Source organism: Bombus terrestris, chromosome 11 (assembly GCF_910591885.1).
Source record: "Bombus terrestris chromosome 11, iyBomTerr1.2, whole genome shotgun sequence".
Classification (NCBI taxonomy): Eukaryota; Metazoa; Arthropoda; class Insecta; order Hymenoptera; family Apidae; genus Bombus; species Bombus terrestris.
In genome coordinates, this window is record NC_063279.1 from 18,773,788 (window position 1) to 18,795,843 (window position 22,056).

The 22,056-nt window shown below is 30.1% G+C and overlaps 3 protein-coding genes across 5 annotated transcripts; 1 reads left to right on the top strand and 2 right to left on the bottom strand.

Moving 5' to 3' along the window:
• Positions 1-166: 166 nt before the first annotated feature.
• On the bottom strand, positions 167-1,837 carry LOC105666301 (MICOS complex subunit Mic10). The gene is made up of 3 exons (XM_012314419.3): positions 1,514-1,837; positions 1,376-1,423; positions 167-440 (listed from the first exon to the last, which is right to left on the bottom strand). Exons 1-3 carry the CDS (start codon positions 1,584-1,586, stop codon positions 283-285), a joined length of 279 nt encoding a protein of 92 aa, XP_012169809.1. The 5' UTR covers positions 1,587-1,837; the 3' UTR covers positions 167-282.
• Positions 1,838-2,525: 688 nt separating this feature from the next.
• On the top strand, positions 2,526-10,553 carry LOC100647075 (dnaJ homolog subfamily C member 16). Its single transcript, XM_003399364.4, has 12 exons — positions 2,526-3,017; positions 3,601-3,667; positions 3,740-3,936; positions 4,282-4,562; positions 4,637-4,827; positions 4,901-5,235; positions 5,621-5,924; positions 6,018-6,166; positions 6,365-6,589; positions 6,663-6,876; positions 7,021-7,128; positions 7,301-10,553. Exons 1-12 carry the CDS (start codon positions 2,764-2,766, stop codon positions 7,424-7,426), a joined length of 2,451 nt encoding a protein of 816 aa, XP_003399412.2. The 5' UTR covers positions 2,526-2,763; the 3' UTR covers positions 7,427-10,553.
• On the bottom strand, positions 10,308-15,612 carry LOC100646959 (sorting nexin-25). 3 transcript variants are annotated; one of them, XM_012314422.3, is made up of 11 exons: positions 15,185-15,612; positions 14,218-14,528; positions 13,901-14,070; positions 13,413-13,807; positions 12,924-13,347; positions 12,538-12,842; positions 12,194-12,424; positions 11,988-12,121; positions 11,304-11,543; positions 10,627-10,909; positions 10,308-10,553 (listed from the first exon to the last, which is right to left on the bottom strand). In XM_012314422.3, the coding sequence occupies exons 1-11, from the start codon at positions 15,404-15,406 to the stop codon at positions 10,497-10,499; spliced, it is 2,772 nt and encodes a 923-aa protein (XP_012169812.1). In that variant the 5' UTR covers positions 15,407-15,612; the 3' UTR covers positions 10,308-10,496. The 3 variants fall into 3 exon arrangements, with proteins under 3 accessions (XP_012169812.1, XP_003399411.1, XP_020721354.1); XM_003399363.4 differs by having other exon boundaries at positions 12,194-12,451; positions 15,185-15,611; XM_020865695.2 differs by lacking the exon at positions 10,627-10,909 and having other exon boundaries at positions 12,194-12,451; positions 15,185-15,611.
• Between the last annotated feature and the right edge of the window lie 6,444 nt (positions 15,613-22,056).

Consider the following 22,056-nt stretch of genomic DNA (forward strand, 5'->3'; position numbering starts at 1 on the left):
TTTCGATTTTTCTTTATAAAAATAGTTGATATATTAAAAACATTAAAAATACCGAATATACAAAATAAATATTTTATTTATAGTCATTTGAATATTTATTTTTAAATGCTAATGATAGTAAAGTAAATAATAAACATGTATATTTCACATTTTTAAAATATGTTAATTTAAAGTTACGAAAGAATTTATTTTGTATGACACTATAATACAAGTTCAACTAGTTTATTGGTATATTGTATGTTGTCTGGTAACAGCATAACAATTTTTTTCATAGGATGCTTGCTAAGAACTTTTCTTCTCTTCAGCTGGTTTTTCTTTATCTGGTTTACTACATTCCCTGGATTTTTGTCGTCTTATCGTGGAATTCAAATCTTCTTGACAATTAGCATATGCCATACCTAATCCAAAGCCTCCACCAGTTATAATAGGCCACTTTCTTCCTAAAAGAAAATTAATAGTTATATTATTTTGTAATACACATATATTCATATATTTGTTAAAATATTAATAATAAATACATAATAATAATATATATGATTAAACCATGACATTTTTCGATTATTGAATTGTTCAAAAAGTTTGTATTTTTCTTCTTTTCTATTAAATGAAATTTTCAAACAAATACTGCTCTTAATTGGGCACTAAAGAGAATAAGGAAGAGACAACGAATATTCATTAATAATTCATACTTTTTTTTAGTAAAAAATGTTAAATTTCGTATATCCAAGAAATCTTACATAGTAGCTGAAATATTCATCTTTATCTGCCTCATTTATAGAAGTACAATATTGTTTTTGTCTATATCAAAGATATAGACAAAAAATTAAATACTTCAGAAGCCTGCAAAAGCTATTCGAATTTCTTAAACTGAATGTTTAATGAATTTGAAATTTACTACAAAAAATGTCAAATAATTTTTCAATAAAGATTTGTGATGTTGTAGATGGTAAAAAGTCTACTTCTAATTAAATCTTTCTTAATTTTCATTACGAATTTTCTGAACAACATAATAGTAAACTGTCTAATTAATAAGTTGACAGATACCTAATAATAATATCTTATTAAGATTTCAGATTGGAAATATCGTAGAACCTAACCTATATCATGTATGTAACGAAACAACTTTTATTACCTAAAATTTGAAAGCGAAAGAAATAATTGTGTAAAAATGTAAAATTATATGAAATTTGAACATATAATATTATATTACTTATATTTTTCAGTCAAGATTTGAAGTTAACTTCTAAAAGTTACGTATTTATTTAAACAAAAACAAATTAAATCCATTATAATATTAAATGTAAATTTTTATTAATATTAGAAAATTGTGAGAATTCTTTTGTTAAAAAAAGGTATTAAGTGATTTAAGACTTACGTTTGAAAAAAAATAGAGAGAATACTCCTCCAAGTAGAATTCCTCCTCCTATGAAGATATCATTATTATTATAATAAATAAATTCGATCTTTTATTATTTTAATGTCCAGTAAGAGTCAATTATTGAATTATAATTACCAAACTTAAATATAGCGTCAGTAAAACACCGATCCCATTTTCGTCCAATTTCATCTTCAGCCCAAGTAGCCATTTTTCTATATTAAAGTAGATCTATAATATTAGATGTTATGTCACACGTTACAGTCTATGACCATCGAAAAATAGTAATATTGAGACATTGATTTATTCGTAAAAATTAATATTATAGGGATTCAGTATTTCTTTTATATTTTTCTTAATAATACATATGAACGTGTAATATGATAGAAGACGACGAAACCAATATAATTAAGTAGTTCACATCTCGTTCAAACAACAGAGTATGTAGAAATATAAGGAATATGTATATGCTGTTATATTTTGATATAAGTTATGACAGAAAATATTTCCTTATAATTGCACACATTAGCTAGATTTAAAATGTGTTTTCTTTGACGACAAGTAATCGATTTGTTCTATAAACTGGGTAATTTAATTGGAAACTGATCTATTTTTATAAATTTTTAAAAGAGAGAGAAAGTGGCGCCAACGGAGCTTTAGTTATTAGATTTAAAAATAAATCACTAAATAGTTTGATAATTTGTTATATTTTTTAGTAACAAAATATCACTAAATAAAGTGTCCATCATAAATATAATTTTATATACAATAAAATAGCATAATAAGATTAATTAATAATTTATGTAACCAAAAATATATAATTATTTTTTTTCTAATTTACTATTAATTCTTTTCAATGAGAACAAATAACACATAGAAATGTAATTTTAATTTAAAATAAGAGTAAATTACAAGATACTAGAATGTGCTCATAATTTAGTAAAATAAATTTCTTTGTACTGTAATTTATGTGAGGAACAGTTTCTATTTGAGTAATATGTCTATCATCTAAATAATATAATAAAAATATGAACTTTTATTTTACTTTTTAAGATATAAGAGAAGATAAACATAGAAAAAGTGAAAATTGAAAATGTATTTTAACGCCATCTCGTAATCGATACTGTCCTATCCTATTAGAGCATTCTAAGCCTAAGATTTAGTGTCCACTGTGTATATTCCATTTGACAACATGGTTGTCGAGAAACATCACTATAAAATTGCAATGACAGAGTTTCCGGTGCAAAGATAAGAAAAAAATTCGTGATTTGAACATGTTCGTTAAATATTGCAAGACGAAGAAAGGATAGTTTTAATCGATGCAGACTCGATGTTAAGTGCTGTGAATCAACTAGATATACATTCATGTTAAAACTGCGTCACAAATAATGTTATCGATTAATTTTTTAAGAACCTCTGAGTCAGTAGCCAAACGATCAAATAATAGTAATAGGAAAGCGATTGATATAGAATTATTAATGAGGTTCTCATTTTTTATTGTGATTTTTATCGTAACAACCCACCTATTGTCGACGGTCAGTGCAAGTGAGTCATTGGGAAATCCGTATAAAATATTAGGTGTTCACAAACGTGCGACCTTACAAGAAATTAGAAAAGCGTACAAAAATCTTGTCAAAGAATGGTACGTATAGGATTTTCTATTATTTCATTATTATTTTATGAAGATTAATATTCGTTCTTATTTTTTTATATTTTAGAAACCATTTGAATATACTGAAGGTGTTTGCTATTAACAAAAATAAGCTATTTTATATTTAGAATTATAGGCTTCATTGACATTGTACTAAAGTATGCCAATTACTTAAGTATATCGTTCATTTGCTGCAACAATATAAAATAACTCAAAAATAAAAAATTCAGGGAAAAGAAGTTTGAATGTCTTGAATCGTTATAATTTTGTAAGAACATTGTATTAAAATCACAGATTGTTGTAATAAGCAGATCAATTTGTATAAAAATATTATAATATTCTCATTCAGTTTAATAAATTCACATTCATCCTTAAAACAACACAACTGTTTCTTATATATTAATGACTCAAAAACTGTAAATTTTGATTTATGTCATTATTGTAGCAAATGAGTGATATATGATCAAAAAGCATAGATAAATAATTTCAAATGATTTCTTATTTTTGTACCTTGGATTACAGTGCAAATACAATGAATTGAATTTATTTTTCCAAATAAAATTTATTTCCTTAGGCATCCAGATAAAACCAATCACCCAGGTGCAGAAAACAAATTTGTGGAAATTACTAAAGCTTATGAGGTAAAATTAATACCAATAAAATATATAACGTAATTTATCATCTCCTTTCACTAGAAATTTTCTTGTTTCTAGATTTTAACAGATCCAGAAAGAAGAAGGAAATTTGATAATCATGGAATTACAGAAGAAAGTATTTCTAGGCAACGAAGAGACAATAGTCACTTTAACAATGTGTTTGATCCATTGGAAGAACTACTTGCCAGAAACTTCAAATATCATTATCAAAATCGAGACATTTCACTTTTTTATAAGATGAGCATCACATATCGGTTTGTATCATTTTGTTAAAAAGTGTCTAATACATATATACATGGGTTGTATTGTATTGTTTGGGAAGCAATAACAAAATTTAAAAAGATTTCATGGTAATAGAATTAAAATTTTATTAAGCAATCTATATATTTTCATAATGACATTTTGCCATTTATTAGAAGTATTCTTAGTAATTGCTGCATTTAATTTTCAGCTAGAAATATCTATTTCAATCCAATATTATATATTTTGCTATTTTATATGTTCTATAACCAGATTCGAATTTCAAAAACACAATGAACTTTCTGAGCAAATCAATATTATTATATTATAAATATTTTAAATATGAATGATTTTTGCAGATCATTTGAAAATATAATAGTACCAAAAACTTTACATACACCTTATCTGATATTATTTTATTCGGACTGGTGTTTTGCATGTTCACAAGTAGAACCAATATGGCGACGTTTGATTGATGAGTTAGAACCTCTGGGTCTTGGTTTAGCAACTGCACATGCTGAAAAAGAGTCTGCTTTAGCAAGGAAACTAGGAATTCATTCGCTACCATGTCTTGTTGTTACAATAGATGGCCGTACAAGTGTATATAAAGAATCTCTTTTTAGTATCCAAAAGATTGTTGGTATGTATTATATAATATACTTCATATTTCTACTTTGTAGTGTGATAGAATCAAATTGTTTATTCCTTTTACAGACTTCTTACGAAACAAATTTCCATATAAATTAATACCTAATATAAATAAAAATAATGTAGATAAGTTCCTCTCAGGATGGATAGATAATCGAATTCGAGCTTTAATATTTGATAAGAAAGAATCTGTGAGATTACGATATCTATTCATTGCATTTTATTATAGAGACCGTGTTGCATTTGGTTTTGTTCAGGTACACTTTATTTTTACTTCACTTATTGAATTATGTAATTTTTCAATTATTTTAATTACAATATTCTTTGTAGACGGGAAAATTAGATACTGAACTTATTGTAATGAAATATAAAATTTCTGTGGACTTGGATACTTTATTGTTATTTAATGAAAATTCTGAGAAACCTATGGCATCTGTCAGTATGAAAGATATATCAAGTGACACAATGCACAATGTTATTTCAAATAATAAATTCCTTGCTCTACCAAGACTTTCAAATCAAGCAATGCTAGACTCAGTTTGTCCACCTGAGTGGTTAAGACCTCAAAAACGATTATGTGCAGTTTTAATATCACAACAAAATAGTCCTCTTCATGATTTAGCTAGGCATAAATTTAGACAAGCAGCTTTAGAATCATCTTACAGGTAACAATGCTTCAAATATATGTGAATTTTAAAATGTTTCATTCTTATTACAGGTTAAATCGCATTTATTATGATTTTACTATTTTCTATCATGAATGATTTGATTAATATTTTTTAATTATGGTTTATTATGACTTATAACTCACCAATATTTACTCATTTAATATACACATAATGCGTTATGTGATTTAATTACTTCAATAAATTTGAAATTATAGATATTTATATTACTCAATTTATACAAAATTACTAGAGAGGAAAGTTTTGGATTAAACTTTCAAATGTATTAACTAATAAACAATAAATTATAAAGTTATACACACAATTTTTTCTGAAATAATTTCAATATACACGATTATTTTATTTTACCGTGTTTAATTTACAGTACTGAAAGGGTACGATATACGTACGTATTTAAGGATACACAACCAGAATTTGTATCAGCATTATCAACGGGAGAAGGTAGTCCTTTAGAGCCTTTATTACATATTGTCATTATTTGGAGAAGGGACGCGAATCATTTGAAATATGAATGGTTACCTACTGGTTGGATTGAAGCTGCTCAAGATGAAACTCAGTGGAACGAAACACGTCGCAACTTAGAACAAACCATACAAAGATTATTACGTGCATCGGAAGCTTTGCCATATGCCGCAGTTGTAGGAGAACTAGCAGATGAACATGCACAGGTATGCATTCTAGTTTTTGCTCAAAAGAGACCAAGATTAACCTCCTATCTTACATCACAATTTAAAATTAATTTTAAATGTAATTTTGTACAGGGTACTGTAGACAAACTTATTGGAAAAGCGTTATTAGCTGTAGATTATATTTCTGATAGTCTTACTAAGGAGCAAATATTGCCTTTAGTATCAGTAATTGCTACTTTAATGTTAATTGGTGTTGCGGGGTATGGGATGTCATATCTAGCGTAAGTAACATCACATTAAAATGAGGTTTTACTTAGTTTAGAAGATTCAAAATTTCGATTTTTTATATTTCAACATCATTCTCATTTTATATTTAATTTATGTAAATTCCGTTTCGAATCTTTATATTAGTTTGAATTCTTTAAAAAAATATTGAAAATAAAATCCATTTGATTATATTGGTTTTTAAAATTATACAGAAAATTAGAGGAAGCAAGTATTCAAGCTGAACGTGCTCAATGTAAGGATAATAATAAACCAACGCCGTCACAGCCACAATTGCGATTACACGAATTGCGGGCAGAGAAATACAATGGTTTAGTTCGATTATTAAAACCAGGTTGTAGAACCATTATATTATTAGTCGACGTTCAAAGTAGATTAAAATTATTACCAGCTTTTCATAAAGCTGTGTGGCCTTATAGGTAAATTCAATATATTAATAAAAATATATTATAATTGTAATATAAAAACAAAAAGTAATTGGTATTATTACAGAAAAAATAAAACTCTTATGTTTGGACATTTGTCTCTCGAAAGAGGGTTAGAGTGGTATAAAAAACTGTTATCTCTCACCTTGCCAGAACAGAAAGAACTAAACATAAATGCCAAGAATTGTGTTGGCACTGTATTGTCTCTAAATGGGCATCGTAAATATTTTTGTATGTACCATGCCAAACATCCAGAATGTACTAAAGGCAAAGGTTCTAAGGTATATATGTTTTATATATGTATATATGACTGTATAACCATCTAATGACAAAATCCGCAATCACTTAGTTGCCAACTCAATATTTTAAATCATGTATTTAAAGATGATAATTTTTATATACATGTATGATATTTTCATGTATAGAGAATAGAACGAATGACAAAGCAGTTAACTCGAAGAACAGATGATGCAGAAGCTGGCGCATTTATAGGTTTTAATAGTTCCAATGAATCTGATGCTTCTGAAGAAGAGGTATGCTTTTTATATCTCTCATCTCCTATTGTTGAGTTGCGATAATTAATATAATACAGTAATATTTAAAAATATATGATATTAAAATCAATTTCTTTTTCAAAAAATTTTTGTATTATTTATATTCTAGAAATTGAACTGTTCTTTGTATTTACAAACTTTTATATTACAGGGTGGAAATAATGTTTTATGCCAGGACAATCTTTTGGATGGTTTACCAATGTGGCTGGATAGGCTATTTGAAGGTTTAACACATCGTTATTATGTAAATTATTGGCCCGAGTTCACTGCCAAGTAAATGGAGTTTGGTATACATTTTGGTAACGTGTATACTTCTTGCAATAGAAAAAGGGATCCAACTAGTCAAAAATATCATGTGTCATTTAAAAGTCCTATACAATTTAAAGGGAAATACATTCTTTAATTTCATGTAAAATTAAGACATATTCATTATATGTACATGAAGGTATTATTTATTAATTTACACGCGATTTCTGTAAAAAGGGATTTTATAAATTGTTATAATAGTCGATAAAGTTCTTACAGATTCAGGATTACATTATTTTCATCAATTTTCATGAGTAATAAAAATTCTCGTCATTTTTAATAATATTTTTAAAGTAATTCTAGTCGATGCCATTAAAGACATAACAGTATTTATATTACATGTTTAAATACTAGATACTGTATATTTATATATATTTATAACATGCCAATAATTTGTTTTTTTTTTCCTTCAATATCAATGTTACGCTATGGTATATTGTTACTTTTATACCATTACGTTATAACAATTTCTACTTTCCATATAACATACAAGGTTTGATAAAAAATACTTATATATCATAAATGTTAGTTATAGAAGTTATTTTAATTTTATGTCGATTTCTTTGAAACAAACATTTTCATTTAATTATCCTCTTTACATAATTTTCAATTGGAATATCTGTTTATTAATATGTAACAAAATGTTTATGGAATTTATTTTTGAATCTCTTCGACCTTATTAAATTGGGAAACATGTACTTAATGAATGCTCTAGTTTTTATATTTTTGATATATTATATACATTGATGATATATTGATTACAAATAAATATTAAAAAACTTTGTTCATATTAATGACAAATTTTACGACAATTAATATTATAATTTTTATGCTTTTAATAAGTTTTAATGTTCTTGATATATTTATGACAGATAAATCTGAAAATATTTTGCATTGTATTATTATGTACAATGTCTTTCCCAAATGAAAGATCAAATGTCATTATAATATTACGTATATTCATATTATATCGCAAAGTTTAGAATGTTGTGTACATTTTAATATAAATTTTTTCATTTTTATTATATATATTGTTATGCAAATGTTATTTATAATAGGATTTTAAGATATATTCATTTATGTTCATGGAGCCACTTTTTTTTATCAGACTTTGTATTTATAATGTTAATATTTAAGAATATATCTTTGTTTCTTCTGTGAATAAATATTTATATTATATATTTTTTTATCCATGTATTTTAATTTGTCTATGAAGATTGATAACCAAAATATGCATATATTTATCAATTCATTAATGTAAGTTTTGGTTAAAAATTTATGGTAGTAATAAAGATAAATAATTACATGCTTTATAAACAATTTATAGTTCATGGAAAGAGAATGATTAATATTCTCATATAGAACAATAATATCAATTAATATAAAAACTAGTCCCTTTTCAACCTACATTTAAGTAATCTATATCTTTAGATTATATTTTTAATAATTACACAAATCACTGCATTCTCCATTTGAATGTTAAGTCATCACATAAGTAATGTCATTTTTGTACTTAGGAAATTAAAAAGCAATAGCTTGTTTTTCTTTTTCTTTTGATTTTTCAATTTACGGTATATTATGCTGTATATGATTTTACATTTCACTTGCTTATTTTATAAATTATTCTTCCTTTTGTTAAAAAGAAGCTGTATTATTTATTTCAGTTATAGTTATCTTTTTATTAACTGTGCAATTTTATATTTAAGATGTTATTCAATTAAGATTTATACTAAAATATGCAAATCTAAAAAATTGTAGAAAATTACTGTTTAATTTCCTAATTTTTGTATCTCAAGATTTGTTGTCTCAAGATTGTTTATTGAATTGTTGATCATAAAATTATATTAATCTAAGTGAATTATTGAAATTAACTATTCCTTTTATGCGAAAATTATTTCTAGTGATAATTCAGCTAATAAATGATGGCAAATTTTAATTTTTCTAAGGGAAAAGTTAATCTATCAAAAACAAATTATTACTACTATAAAATAATATAAAAAAAATAAAAATAGTATAATAAATATAGTTTCTTGCTGTTTCTTTATCAATTCTCTTTAAGTTAATACTTTAAATATTGGGTACTTAATTGTAATTAATTGTTGCAAAATTTAGCTTTCCTGCAATATTTGTTCTTTACTTTTTTTCTTTTCTTGTTTTTTTATTATTATTTGAATTTGAGAAAAATTGATCATATTTGAGATTTTGAATTGTACATATTATTGAGGTGTATATTTTTTGTGGAGCTAGTCAAATTACTATGTATTTCCGTAAAATATATATCTATGTGTTTAAAAGAATCTCAAATGGCAAATATTGAAATGACATGACTTATGAAATGACTTTATTATAAAAGAATCAATTTACGTTTAAGATATACATGGATCGTGTTTCATGAAATTATACTCGGAATTTTTTAATGCATGGAAGAAAATTATATATAAAAAATTGTTTACATTGTGTATACATTCTATAAAGATATTTAAAATATGCTGAAATAAAGATATATGAATAAATATGTATATTATATTGATTTGTAAAGTATAATCAATCTGTTTTGCAATAGCCACTATTCAAAACCCTATATAAATATTTATATATTTCAGTATAAATTTGTACAGTTTATTAATATTTTTTAAATTTGATATTATCAGAATTAATTATTTGAATAAACAAAAAGTTTAGATTTTGATAAATCATATTGAAGACCATTGCAAATAATGAGCTTCATCTTATACAGACGCAATGTTTTACAGATTATAATTATTAAAAAATAATTTATATTATTTCTATGTAATATAAATTTTTTTTAAGGTACTATTTAATTTCAAGATAGAGTTCAAAAGTTCAAAGTGTTTTTTCTTACTATAAAGATTTTTAATATTTTATTGACGCTTACATATACCATATCACTTCATACAAATAAAATACTTATTCGACTTAAATAAAATATATACGTAATGTACATAATTCTTCTTTGTATAACGATGTAAAATACAATAATTAGTTGAATAATATAAAAAAATTATAATTTCAAGCAAAGTTTATTGTTTTCGTTTAAACTCCGGAAATACTTCGTACATTAGAACTTCAAAGATATCCTGTAAGTAGAAAAAGTGAATAGAATATAATTAACACGATGTAGTTCGTCTTTTTTACTTAAGAATAACTTACATAAAATAATTGTTTATTTAAATTCACATTCTGTAAAGAATCAAATATTTTTATTGCACCACGTTGTGCACTTTGTGCTCCTACTAAATTTGTTAAGACATCAGGAATGTTATTTAAGAACTGTCTTCGTGCTTCGCCTCTCGTTTTTAGTTTTTCTTCGTCTGTACGAAAAGTTGCTTCAAAAACTAAATGACCATTTGGCCACCATGATTTCGTAAACAATTGTATATAGTAATGAAGCATTGGCTCTGAGAACACCCATGCAATAGTATCTCTGATTTGCCTGATAATTATATTTATTATATTATACTTTATGCTTTTATTATAAAAGGAATATTTTTTAATTTTATTTAGTGCACACTGAATGCAAGGGATACTGATATTTTATTTCAACCGTTAAAATGTCGATCAAAGGACAATTCTAATAACAACACTGCTTTCTGACCTAATAATGTATCACAATAATCATTTTAATTAAGGATAGATTTAAATATAAGATTTGAATTCGATTGAGATATGACAGGGATCATTAAAGCAAAATAAATAAAATTTTGTTATATTGTAGCCTGATAAAATATTTGAAGTGAAGAAAACTCTTTCATCTATAAGTTTAATTAGCTCTGTAATGCATTATCCTTTTGTTCAATGTGTGTTTACGTTTAAAACTAAAAACAAACCTGTTTATAGTTCGGCCATAGGTAATTTGAACGAAGGTAATTAAAGATCGTCGAAGCCATCGAAATACTCCTCGTAGATCGAAAATTTCACCTAAAAGTGTATAAAGAGGTTCTGCTATTGCATCTTTATTAACATTAAAAATTCCATCCGTGGCTGATCGACCACTATCTGTATCATCTAATAGCAATGAATAATCTTCTTCCTCTTCCTTATCACGCAATTCATTGTTGTTGTTAGATCTAAAACAAGTTGTAATTTAAAGAAATTATACTTTTATAACAAATATACAGTTATTATCAAATGAATTTCGAACTAAAGGAATGCACGTGACATTTTTCAAATTTTGTACTTAAAAAAAAAAAAAAAAAAATAGTTAGGTAAATCGTTAAATGTAATGTTGTGAACAATTTAAGTAATTCAACCTTGTATAAAAGTATCTAGACTACTAAATAAATAATATTATTTCCCATATATTCAATAACTCATAAGCTAAAAGATGAAATTTGTTGGAAATTTGTGCATATGATCCTGATGTTAAGAATTAAATATAACGTAATTTTTATAGAGGCTTCATGTTTAATTTTTGTAACACATTTGAATTTCAAACTCGATTTCCTTTATATCAGAAAAGTGTCACTTGCATCCCTTTAGTTCTAGGCGTCTTAAATAATATAGCTACCTACGTTTTAAATAATGTCGATAAAGAGAATCGAGATTTTTTAGGAGAAGGAGGAGCATATTTTAAATGTTCTGAACTTGGACTAAGGAATGTATATAAAGCCTCGCTCTGATTCAATTTTTCATCTTCTAAAACAAACTAAGAACGTTAACAGTTAAGACGATTATCTAAACAATGCTTTACTACATTAATAACATTTAAGAATTTTACATTTAAATATTTTTGTATTTGAATTTTAGCTTTGTCCAAAGTATTCTTATCAGATTTTCCAAAAAACTTTAAAGGTTGCGAAGGTAAATCTAAATTTTTCACATTAGAACACAATTGGCGAAGTTTTCTGTGAAGATCTTGGAAATCTTGTAATTTTCTTAGTACGACCCAACCACTATATATACTTTCAGTGTTGTCTTCACCTTCTGTCATATGGACAACTAAAACAAACTGTGGAGATTCTCCATTATCTGGTACCTGTTTAACCATTATATTTTTAGTTAAAACTAAATAACGAAAAACATTCTCTATTTAAATTATAATAGCTTGAATTTTGTTTTTACTTCTGCACTTTGCACTTCTGCTCTCCAATGACCCAAATGTTCTGCCCACATTTCTGTATGAGTCAAATGGGCTTCTAATTGCTTTTTTTCACTTTGTAACCATTCAACTTCTTTGGCCAAAAAGTTTAGAACCTTACTTTCTGGTTTTAACGAAGATTTTAATGCTTGTAAAGCTTGCATTTTATTATTTAATTTTTCTTGTAATTGGTCCAATTTACTGCGAGCATAGTTTGAATGTTCTCCAACGAATAAAGATATATTTTCTGATAATGTTCCATTTCCTATATGTCGGTCCTCCACTAAGTCTAAAAATTACTTTTACATTAATGATGACTGATTTAATTTTTAATATAATTATATTTTTATAATGAAATTTTTAGACTAACCATCTACTCTTTCATTAAGCAATGCTTCTTGCATATTTTTATATTGATCACTAACCATAAAAGAAGGATAATACTTTTCTTCCAAAATTTTAACAACATTATCTTGAACTTCGTAAAACACATTTGGCCCTATATCACCTAACAAAAAGCTTTCCATTTTCTTACGAATAGCTCTGTCAACTTTTATTTCAGCAGTTGGAGATGTTATATAAGTGTAAAAGATTTCAGCTCCCAATTGATGCCAATTAGATTTATCTGCATTGCGTAATTCTTGTACAGCTGCCCAATACCCAATCAAATCCTGACTGGCAACTTGTTCGAGAAATTGAGAAAGGTATCGTCTACCTATCACATTGTCTAAAATATATTGTAATGGCAAAATTCTTTCTTCTGTAACCACTGCTGCATCAGTAACATCACTAGCCTATAAAATATTGTCCTTAAATATAATTGTTACTATTGTTTATAAAACAAAAGTGATTTTATAACCTGAACAGGATATCCATTCCATCCTAATGATTGCATGTGACATTCACACGTATTTTTAGCATATGTTAGTTGACTGATATACCTCGTCAATTTTTGAGCTTGAATGGCATCAGACTTTCCAAATGCATTAGTATCTGAATCTAAACCTTGTGCTCTTTTAATATTTTGTATTGTTGTAGCTTGCATAATTTCAGTAACAATATTATATCTGATATGCTTTAAAACCTCTAGATCTTTAGAACTTTTGATCATACGAATGAAGTCCTCAAATGATTCAGCATACTCATAAGTTTTTCTGTGCATTGCTTCTGCAAGTTGTTGTTGATCGATATATGATAAAATTTTCTGATTGATATAGTCTGGATTTGTTATTAAGTCTATTGCTGGTTTTAGTACTGAAGGAATAAAGAAGATAAAATGTCATAAAATGTAGATCAAATATATATTATGTATATGTCCATAATTAAATAATGGTTTCATATACTTACTTTTGCATGTAAGAATTTCTCTCAATAAATATTTCATTGGAGCAAGAGAATAACAAGGTGGCAACAAAAATAAGATATACAATTCACTGACCTTCTTCAAATAGTCTAGTTCAGCTGTAGGTGACATTAAGTGTGTAGATAAAATAAATACTGGATCTTCACCTTGTGTTCTGTAGAAAATACAAAATCTTTTTAAAAAGAATTATTTAACAAAGCAGAATGTCTGTATTATATATATATATATATATATATATAAGATTTAAAAAATTGATATAATAAATAATATATAATAATTTAAAAAATATAGTTAAACTCACGAAGCTGTTTGAGCAAGTCTAATTTTTTCAAAATGGAATGTAATTTTATTTACTATACTACAAACAACTAGTTTTGTATGATCTACTTTTGATAAACGATCATGAAGAGTTTGAATTGCACCCCATATGTCTTGCTTCATATTGTCAATTATTTGTTCAGAATTAAAAGCCAATTCGTTTAACCAAAGACCAACAAAGTCTTGAAAAATTAAGTCCAATAAATTCTGCAAAGCTCCGTCCACCATACGAGTAAAAACCAATGGATATCTGACGTGTTTCTTAGTATTTTCAGTTTTAGCTACATACCCCTTCTGAAATAATCAATAATTTTTTAAATAATTAATATATTTACATTTATATATATTTAAGTTAATAATGTTTAAATAATATTTTAAAATTCAATTAAAAAATTAATGAACATTGAAGTAAAAATAATCAGATATTTTTAAATATATTTATATATATATTTGTATAAATATAAGTCTTAGTATAGTAAAAAATACAAAGCTTTACAAAATAAGAAAACTATTTTGATAGAATAATATCATAAAATATGGAATATGAACTCTAATAAAATCTATTACACAAAATATAGACTAGTTGTTATAAGCCTTTGACTGAAGTAAAACATATACATAAAAAAATTAAAGCTACACAAAATCTACAAACTATAAAATTATAAAATGATAATGAAAAAGAAATAACATTTTTGACGAGAAACAAACATAGATAATATACAAGTTTTTCTATTGTTTATTATCTTTATCAATAATTTCTTGATCTTTTGATATTGATATCAAAATTAATTTGACAAAGAAGTTTTATTTTCATAATACATAGATTATGAATGTTTTTTCTCTATCATTAAAAATGAAAATTTAACATTTTATAATAGTAAAAATGAAATATCATGTATGTTCAATAATTATCGTTATGAAAAATATGATATTAATAATATAAAACAAACCATCAACAGATTATGAAAGGCATCCATTTCTGCAATTGTTTTTGAAGTTGTTGCAGTAGTGTGATGTTTCAGAGAAAGAGCAATGTTGATGAATATGACAATCAAACATCCCAAAAAGAAGCAAGATATGGTTAGTAAACCAAAAAAGTAGCACCATAATAACTTATTCCAATAGAAAAGTGCGATTATAGCTGGAATATACAGAATGCCGGTCCATATCATCTTGAATTGTGATTGCGATCACGTGATGATGAATATTACGTCTTTAATTTCATATTTGATAAACTTGTTTGTATAAACTGTGAAAAAAAGCGAACCATGTTAACAATATCACCATCGCAAAATACAATACAGACAATGATCGTATACACTGTGATAAAAAAAGAAATACAGATCAAATCATGCACTGGCGCAGGTGCAGGCGCTTGCTTATCTGTGTTCTAAAAGTTACTAGAAAGTTACCAAAATGTTGACAATTACATTATTTTGGATTGTTCCTTCTAAAATTTGTATAATTCTATTTGTAACGGTATTTAATATATCATCATACCCCTTCCCTTTGAAATATTTCAGTGTAGTGGAATAAAATCTGTTTTATGCGAAAACAAAATTTAAAATGAATATTGTAAGTACATATGACTATTACCTTCCATAGGTCAAGTAGAAGTTTAATATTTAAAATTTCCACAAATATTTTAATTTTCTTTTTAAAATTGTATGAGTATATAGAACAATGGAATTTTAACTTTTTTATTCTATATAATTCTTTAATCATAATTAATATATCATTATATCTTATTTTTTTTGCCTTGAAATATATTAGCTTAATAAAATCTTTTTCTTTTATGCAGAAGCGAAATTTAAAGCGAATATTCACCACTTAATACATAATTCGTTATGTATATGGTAATACGTAACTCAATTTACATTTAATTAGTTCGGGCATTGGGAGGGACTACCCTTCTCAACGCTATCCCCTAGGCCGTCGTGCAAGTCTGAGGTTCAGATCTTCCTCGGCGTGTCGGCCTCTATGACCACCTAGGATGGCGTGGAACCCGTCCCTCTCCCTCCCTGTTCGTTTTTTTACGAGAATTACCCTGTGGCGGCACACGACAAGCCAAATACCACCACTCGACACTAACTAGTGTCGGACGACGGCAGCGCAGTGGTTAGCGCCTTTCTCTAATTTCAAACCAAAAAAGATATAGTATGCTAACCCTAATAAAGAAAGAAATCTCCGATATCGTACTTATCTCAGAAATAAAATTGAACAAAAGACACAAAGTACATTTCAAAAACTACTCTATAATAAGACACGATAGACCAAACGCTACCCAAGGAGGAGGAACGGCAATTCTCATAAAAAACCCTCTGAAGTTTAAAACAATCCAAAACGACAAAATAACAAGTTTCAAAATCCTAGAAACAATGATCATAAAAATTTTTTTTTTTTATTTATTAGAATATTTACAATCAATTCTCGTTGAGAATTTTCAGTAACTTAATTTGGCGTGATACAATGACATGGATTATAATAGCTTTATATTGTTGATTCTAGTAGGACTAAGGATTTAATCTAGTGGGTATTTTCTTTTTAGTCTGCGGATCTGGTCCGTCGTGTCCAGTAGTTGGGTGACTAGTGGATTGTGGTGGTTGTTGACTCTTGTGTTATATCTGCTTCTGGACTTGTGTATTTCATCTTTGACTGTAGGTATCTTGAGGTCTCGGTGGATTGTTTCGTTGGTAACATACCAGGGTGCATTTAATAGGGATCTTAGCGTTTTCGATTGGAAGCGTTGGAGTATTTCAATGTTGGAGTTACTTGCTGTTCCCCATAGTTGGATTCCGTAGGTCCAGACAGGTTTTATTACGGCCTTGTAGAGGGTTATTTTGTTCTGTATGTTTAGTTTGGAGCGTCGGCCCGTGAGCCAATAGAATTTTCTTAGTTTTTCCTTTAGTTGCTTTGTTTTTTCCGAGATATGTTTTTTCCAGGTTAGCCTCCTGTCCAGGGTCATGCCCAGGTATCTTACGGAGTTCTTGCTTGGGATTATTGTGTTGTTAATGGTGACCTGGGGGCAGGTTTGTTTTCGGAGCGTGAAGGTTACATGGGAGGATTTTTTTTCGTTTATTTTAAAACCCCATTTTTGGAACTACTTTTCCATGGAGTCGAGACTTCGCTGGAGAGTGGATGAGGCAATTGCCGGGTCTGCGTGGGTAGCTAATAGTGCTGTGTCGTCGGCAAATGTTGCTATTGTTACCTCGTTTGGTACGGGTAAGTCGGCAGTGTAGATGGAGAATAGTAGGGGTCCGAGGACACTACCTTGCGGTATGCCGGATTCTATTGGGAATGTTGCGGAAGTGGCGCCTAGACATTTAACTATGAATTGTCTGTTGGTTAGGTAGGATTTTAAGATGGAGTAGTATGGGTGGGGTAGGATTTTTTTAAGCTTGTAGAGTAGCCCTTCATGCCATACTTTATCGAATGCCTGTTGGATGTCTAGGAATACGGCTGAGCAGTATTTTTTCTTTTCAAGGGTTTGGCTGATCATGTGGGTTATGCGGTGGATTTGCTCTACTGTTGAGTGTTGTTTTCGGAAGCCGAATTGGTGATCTGGGAGAGTTTTCAATTCTTCTAGGAGTGGAAGGAGACGATTCGTGAGCAGCCTCTCGAATAGTTTAGACAGGGTAGGTAAGAGACTGATTGGGTGATAGGAGCTGGCTTCATATATTGGTTTACCGGGTTTGGGGATGGGGGTGATTAGTGAGATTTTCCACGCCTTAGGAAAGTGTTCAAGGCGGAGGATGGCGTTAAAGATTGATGCGATGAGTGCAATCCCTTTTATGGGGAGTTCCTTGATTGCTTTATTTCCTATTAGGTCGTGACCTGCTGCTTTCTTGGGGTTTAGGCGACTGATTGCTTCTATGATCTCTGCAGAAGTGAAGGGTTGGATAGGAGGGGACATTTGGAAGGGAGTGTGCAGGTATTCGGTGACGTCCGCTGCAGCTATGGAGGAATGGGGTTGGAATACTTCAGTCAAGTGTTTGGCAAATAGGTTGGCTTTTTCTATAGGGCTACGCGCCCATCCACCCTGCGGGCGGCGGATTGGAGGTATTATTTGTGGGGGGCGCGTGAGTTTCCTGGAGGCTTTCCATAGTGAGTAGTTTGAGTCGGCTGTGGGGGACAGGCTGGCGAGATATTTGTGAAAAGGGTCATTATTGTAGTTCTTTATGGTTTTGGATAGTTTTCTAGTTGCGTTGTTTAGTTTGCGTTTGTCCTCCGGTGTTCTATGGGTCTGCCATATCCTTCTTAGTCTACGTTTTTCTGCTATTTTTTTTAATATGTACTGGGGGTATTCGTGGTTGCTGATGGACGTTTTTGCCGGTGTGGAGACGCGGATAGCGTTTATTATGCTCGCATTTAGGTATTCCGTGGCTGCTTCGATTTCGTCATTGGTTTTTAGTGAGGTTGAGGCTGAAGTTGTGTGGGTAAAGACTTCTCTAAAGAGCTGCCAGTTAGTGTGTTGGTTATGAATGGAGCCATTAGGTGTATTCTCGATGATAGTTGAACTGACTGTTACTATCACGGGGGAATGATCAGAGGAGAGATCAGCCGAGGAATTGATTTGGACGTGTCTTGGCGAGATATTTTTAGTTATGAAGAAATCAAGGAGATCGGGTATTTTGTTTGTGTCGGTGGGCCAGTGTGTGGGTTCGTATGTGGTAAGGTAGTTGAGGTTGTTGGATATTATGCTGTTGAGGAGGTTTTTGCCTCTTACTGTAACCAGTCTGCTGCCCCATTGGGTGTGTTTAGCGTTGTAGTCTCCTCCGGCTATGCATCTGTTGCCCAGGGTGTCCAGGAAGTGGTCGAAGTCTTCTTTGGCGATGGAGTGTCTGGGAGGGCAGTATACAGCTGAGGTGGTGATTGTACCATGACAGTCTTCTATTGCTACGTTTGTTGCTTGGAGGTAGTCTTTCTGGAATGGTGGAAGTTCGTAGTGCTTGATGTTTGACTTGATTATGATTCCGGTGCCGCCGTGAGCCTTTCCGCTGGGGTGTTGGGTGTGGTAAAAGTTGTAGCCGTGTATTTTGAGGTACTTTTGGTCGGTGAAATGGGTTTCGGATATGAGCATCACATCGATTTGCTGTTGTTTTAAGAATAGTTCTAGCTCAGATTTGTGCTGAGCTAGACCGTTGGCGTTCCACAGAGCTATTCGCATTGGTTTTATTTTGCTTCTGTGCTTATGAATTTGTCCATGAAGAGTGTGAGTAGTGACAGCAAGTTGTTAATTTGCTCAGTTTGCTTCTCGATAAGTTTTTCGAGTCTGGTAAAGTTGTCTGTGCTTTGTGGGGTGGGAATTCTATTTTCTGTGTGTACACTGTGTGTTTTCGAGTTGTATACGTTTCCTTGCGTTGCCTGCGCATAGGATACTGTTGGTGAGGTGAGTTTTTGGGGTTTAGGTTCTTGTATGTTTATGTCCTTGGGTCTCAGTTTTGGATACCTTATATTATGTAGCGATTTGTAGGCTGAGCATCCTTTGTAGTTCGCAGGATGCTCTCCTTGACAGTGGATACACTTGGCGGGGGTTTCCGGGGGTTTAGTGCATTGGTCAGTGGGGTGATTACCTGCACATTTTACGCACCGGAAGTTGTGATTGCAGTATTTCTGCGTGTGGCCGTACCTTTGGCACCTTTTGCATTGTATTATTTCTTTCTTTACAAGAGGTGGCTCGAACTTAACTATGGAGTTCATCAGCCGATTGATATTGTAGATTTCTTTGTTGTTTGTTTTTTGTTTTAAGTCTATAAAGAATAAGGATAGTGGGTTTTTTGTGATTCTGTGCTTAATGTTGCTGATATTAGTTACTTCGTGGCCGTGGTTTGACAGTTCGCACTTTAGTTCGTCTAGATCGACTGAGTGATGGATGTTGCGTAGCACCACTCGAAATGGTCTTTCTTGTTTGAGCTGGTATGTGTGGAATTTAGCGTTTAATGTTTTTAATAGCTTGGTTAACTTTCTATAGGCGTCTGGGTGGGTCGGCAGTATTTTCACGTGGTTGTTGTTAATCTTTAGCTTGTAGTCCTCTTTGCTGATTTCTTTTTCGATAGTCTTAATCATTGACTGAATGTCGATTACGTCGTTTATGAATATCGGTGGGGGAGGGGGAATTCTTTGAGTATGGAGATTGTTTACCTTTTCGGTTGTAATCATGGAGTCTTCCGTGGACTCCAGTATTGAGAATCTATGTAGGTGGTCACTTGGCTGGCTGATGGTTTGGTTTGATTCTTGTTTACGTTTGTCTTGGTCGGTTCGAGCTTCCGTTTTTTCGTGAGCTGGTCGTTTACCAGGATGGATGTGTTGCCCTCTTGCCACGGGGGAGGAATAATGGCGGTGTGATAATTTAGCTCCGGGGAGCCTGTTGGAAATGATAGAGCCATCATCGAGCTAGTTAATTCAGTGTGAAAGAACTAGTCGAGAGGCTGTTAACCCCTGGCTAGGTTAGTTGGATTCGCTTTCGACAGATGGGCGTCACGTGGAGTTTTGTGAACTTCACAGGGCACTGGGCACACGTCTGCACGTCTCGGCACTCAGCAGCAACTGGATGGTCACTGCTGCTTTGTGGACTTTGCCGGGCACTGGACACACGTCTGCACGCCTCGGCACTCACGAACGAACTGAGAAAGTCACTTCTGGCAAACAGATTGACTCAAACCATATGTGCGAACAATGCAGTTACAATTTCGACTTTATGGTGGATTCCACTCCTGCTCGGACAGCCGAGGAGGACGGACGTGTCTAGACGGTCGTCCTCTCCAGGTATAAGTGAATAGTGAAAAAGTGCTCCAAAGTAATAGTGCTGCAAAGTGATAGTGAGGAGGAAATAAAATAACAATGCAGATACCAACTATAAACATAGGCACAAAAGGAGAAACATATTATATAAAAACCAAACAAATTAACATGGAGACAGAAGAAACAAAAGAGCATCGGGGACAGGATGATAGCAATTCAGAACATGAAAGATACTACCAGGACGAAATCTGGAAGCCAGCGAAGGCTAGCAAAAAACGCAAAACAACCACAGACATAAGTGCCATAGGAAACCCAGTTACAGAAAAGCAGCGATGGCTGCAAGAATTACCATTAAGTAACTCCTTCAACTCACTAACGGAAGAAATAGACGCTGCCCCCGTAAATAAAACCACTATCCAAACAAATCATATTACAAAACCACCACCAATCTTTGTTGATAACGTTATATAGTATTACCATATAACGTATAACGATATATGCTATTACGTATTAACGTATAACGTATAACGTTATATAGTATTACCATATCACGTATAACGATATATACTATTACGTACTAACGTATAACGTTATATAGTATTACCATATCACGTATAACGTTATATAGTATTACCATATCACGTATAACGTTATATAGTATAACCATATCACGTATAACGTTATATAGTATTACCATATCACGTATAACGTTATAGATTATTACCATATCACGTATAACGTAATATAGTATTACGTAATAACGTATAACGTTATGTAGTATTACCATAATACGTATAACGTTGTATATTATTACTATATAACGTATAACATTATATAGTATTACCATATAACGTATAACGATATATACTATTACGTATTAACGTATAACGTTATATACTATTACGTAATAACGCATAACGTTATATACTATTACGTACTAACGTATAACGTTATACATTATTACGCAGTAACGTATATCGTTATATAGAATTACCATATCAAGTATAACGTTATATACTATTACGTACTAACGTACAACGTTATATACTATTACGTAATAACGTATAACGTTATATACTAT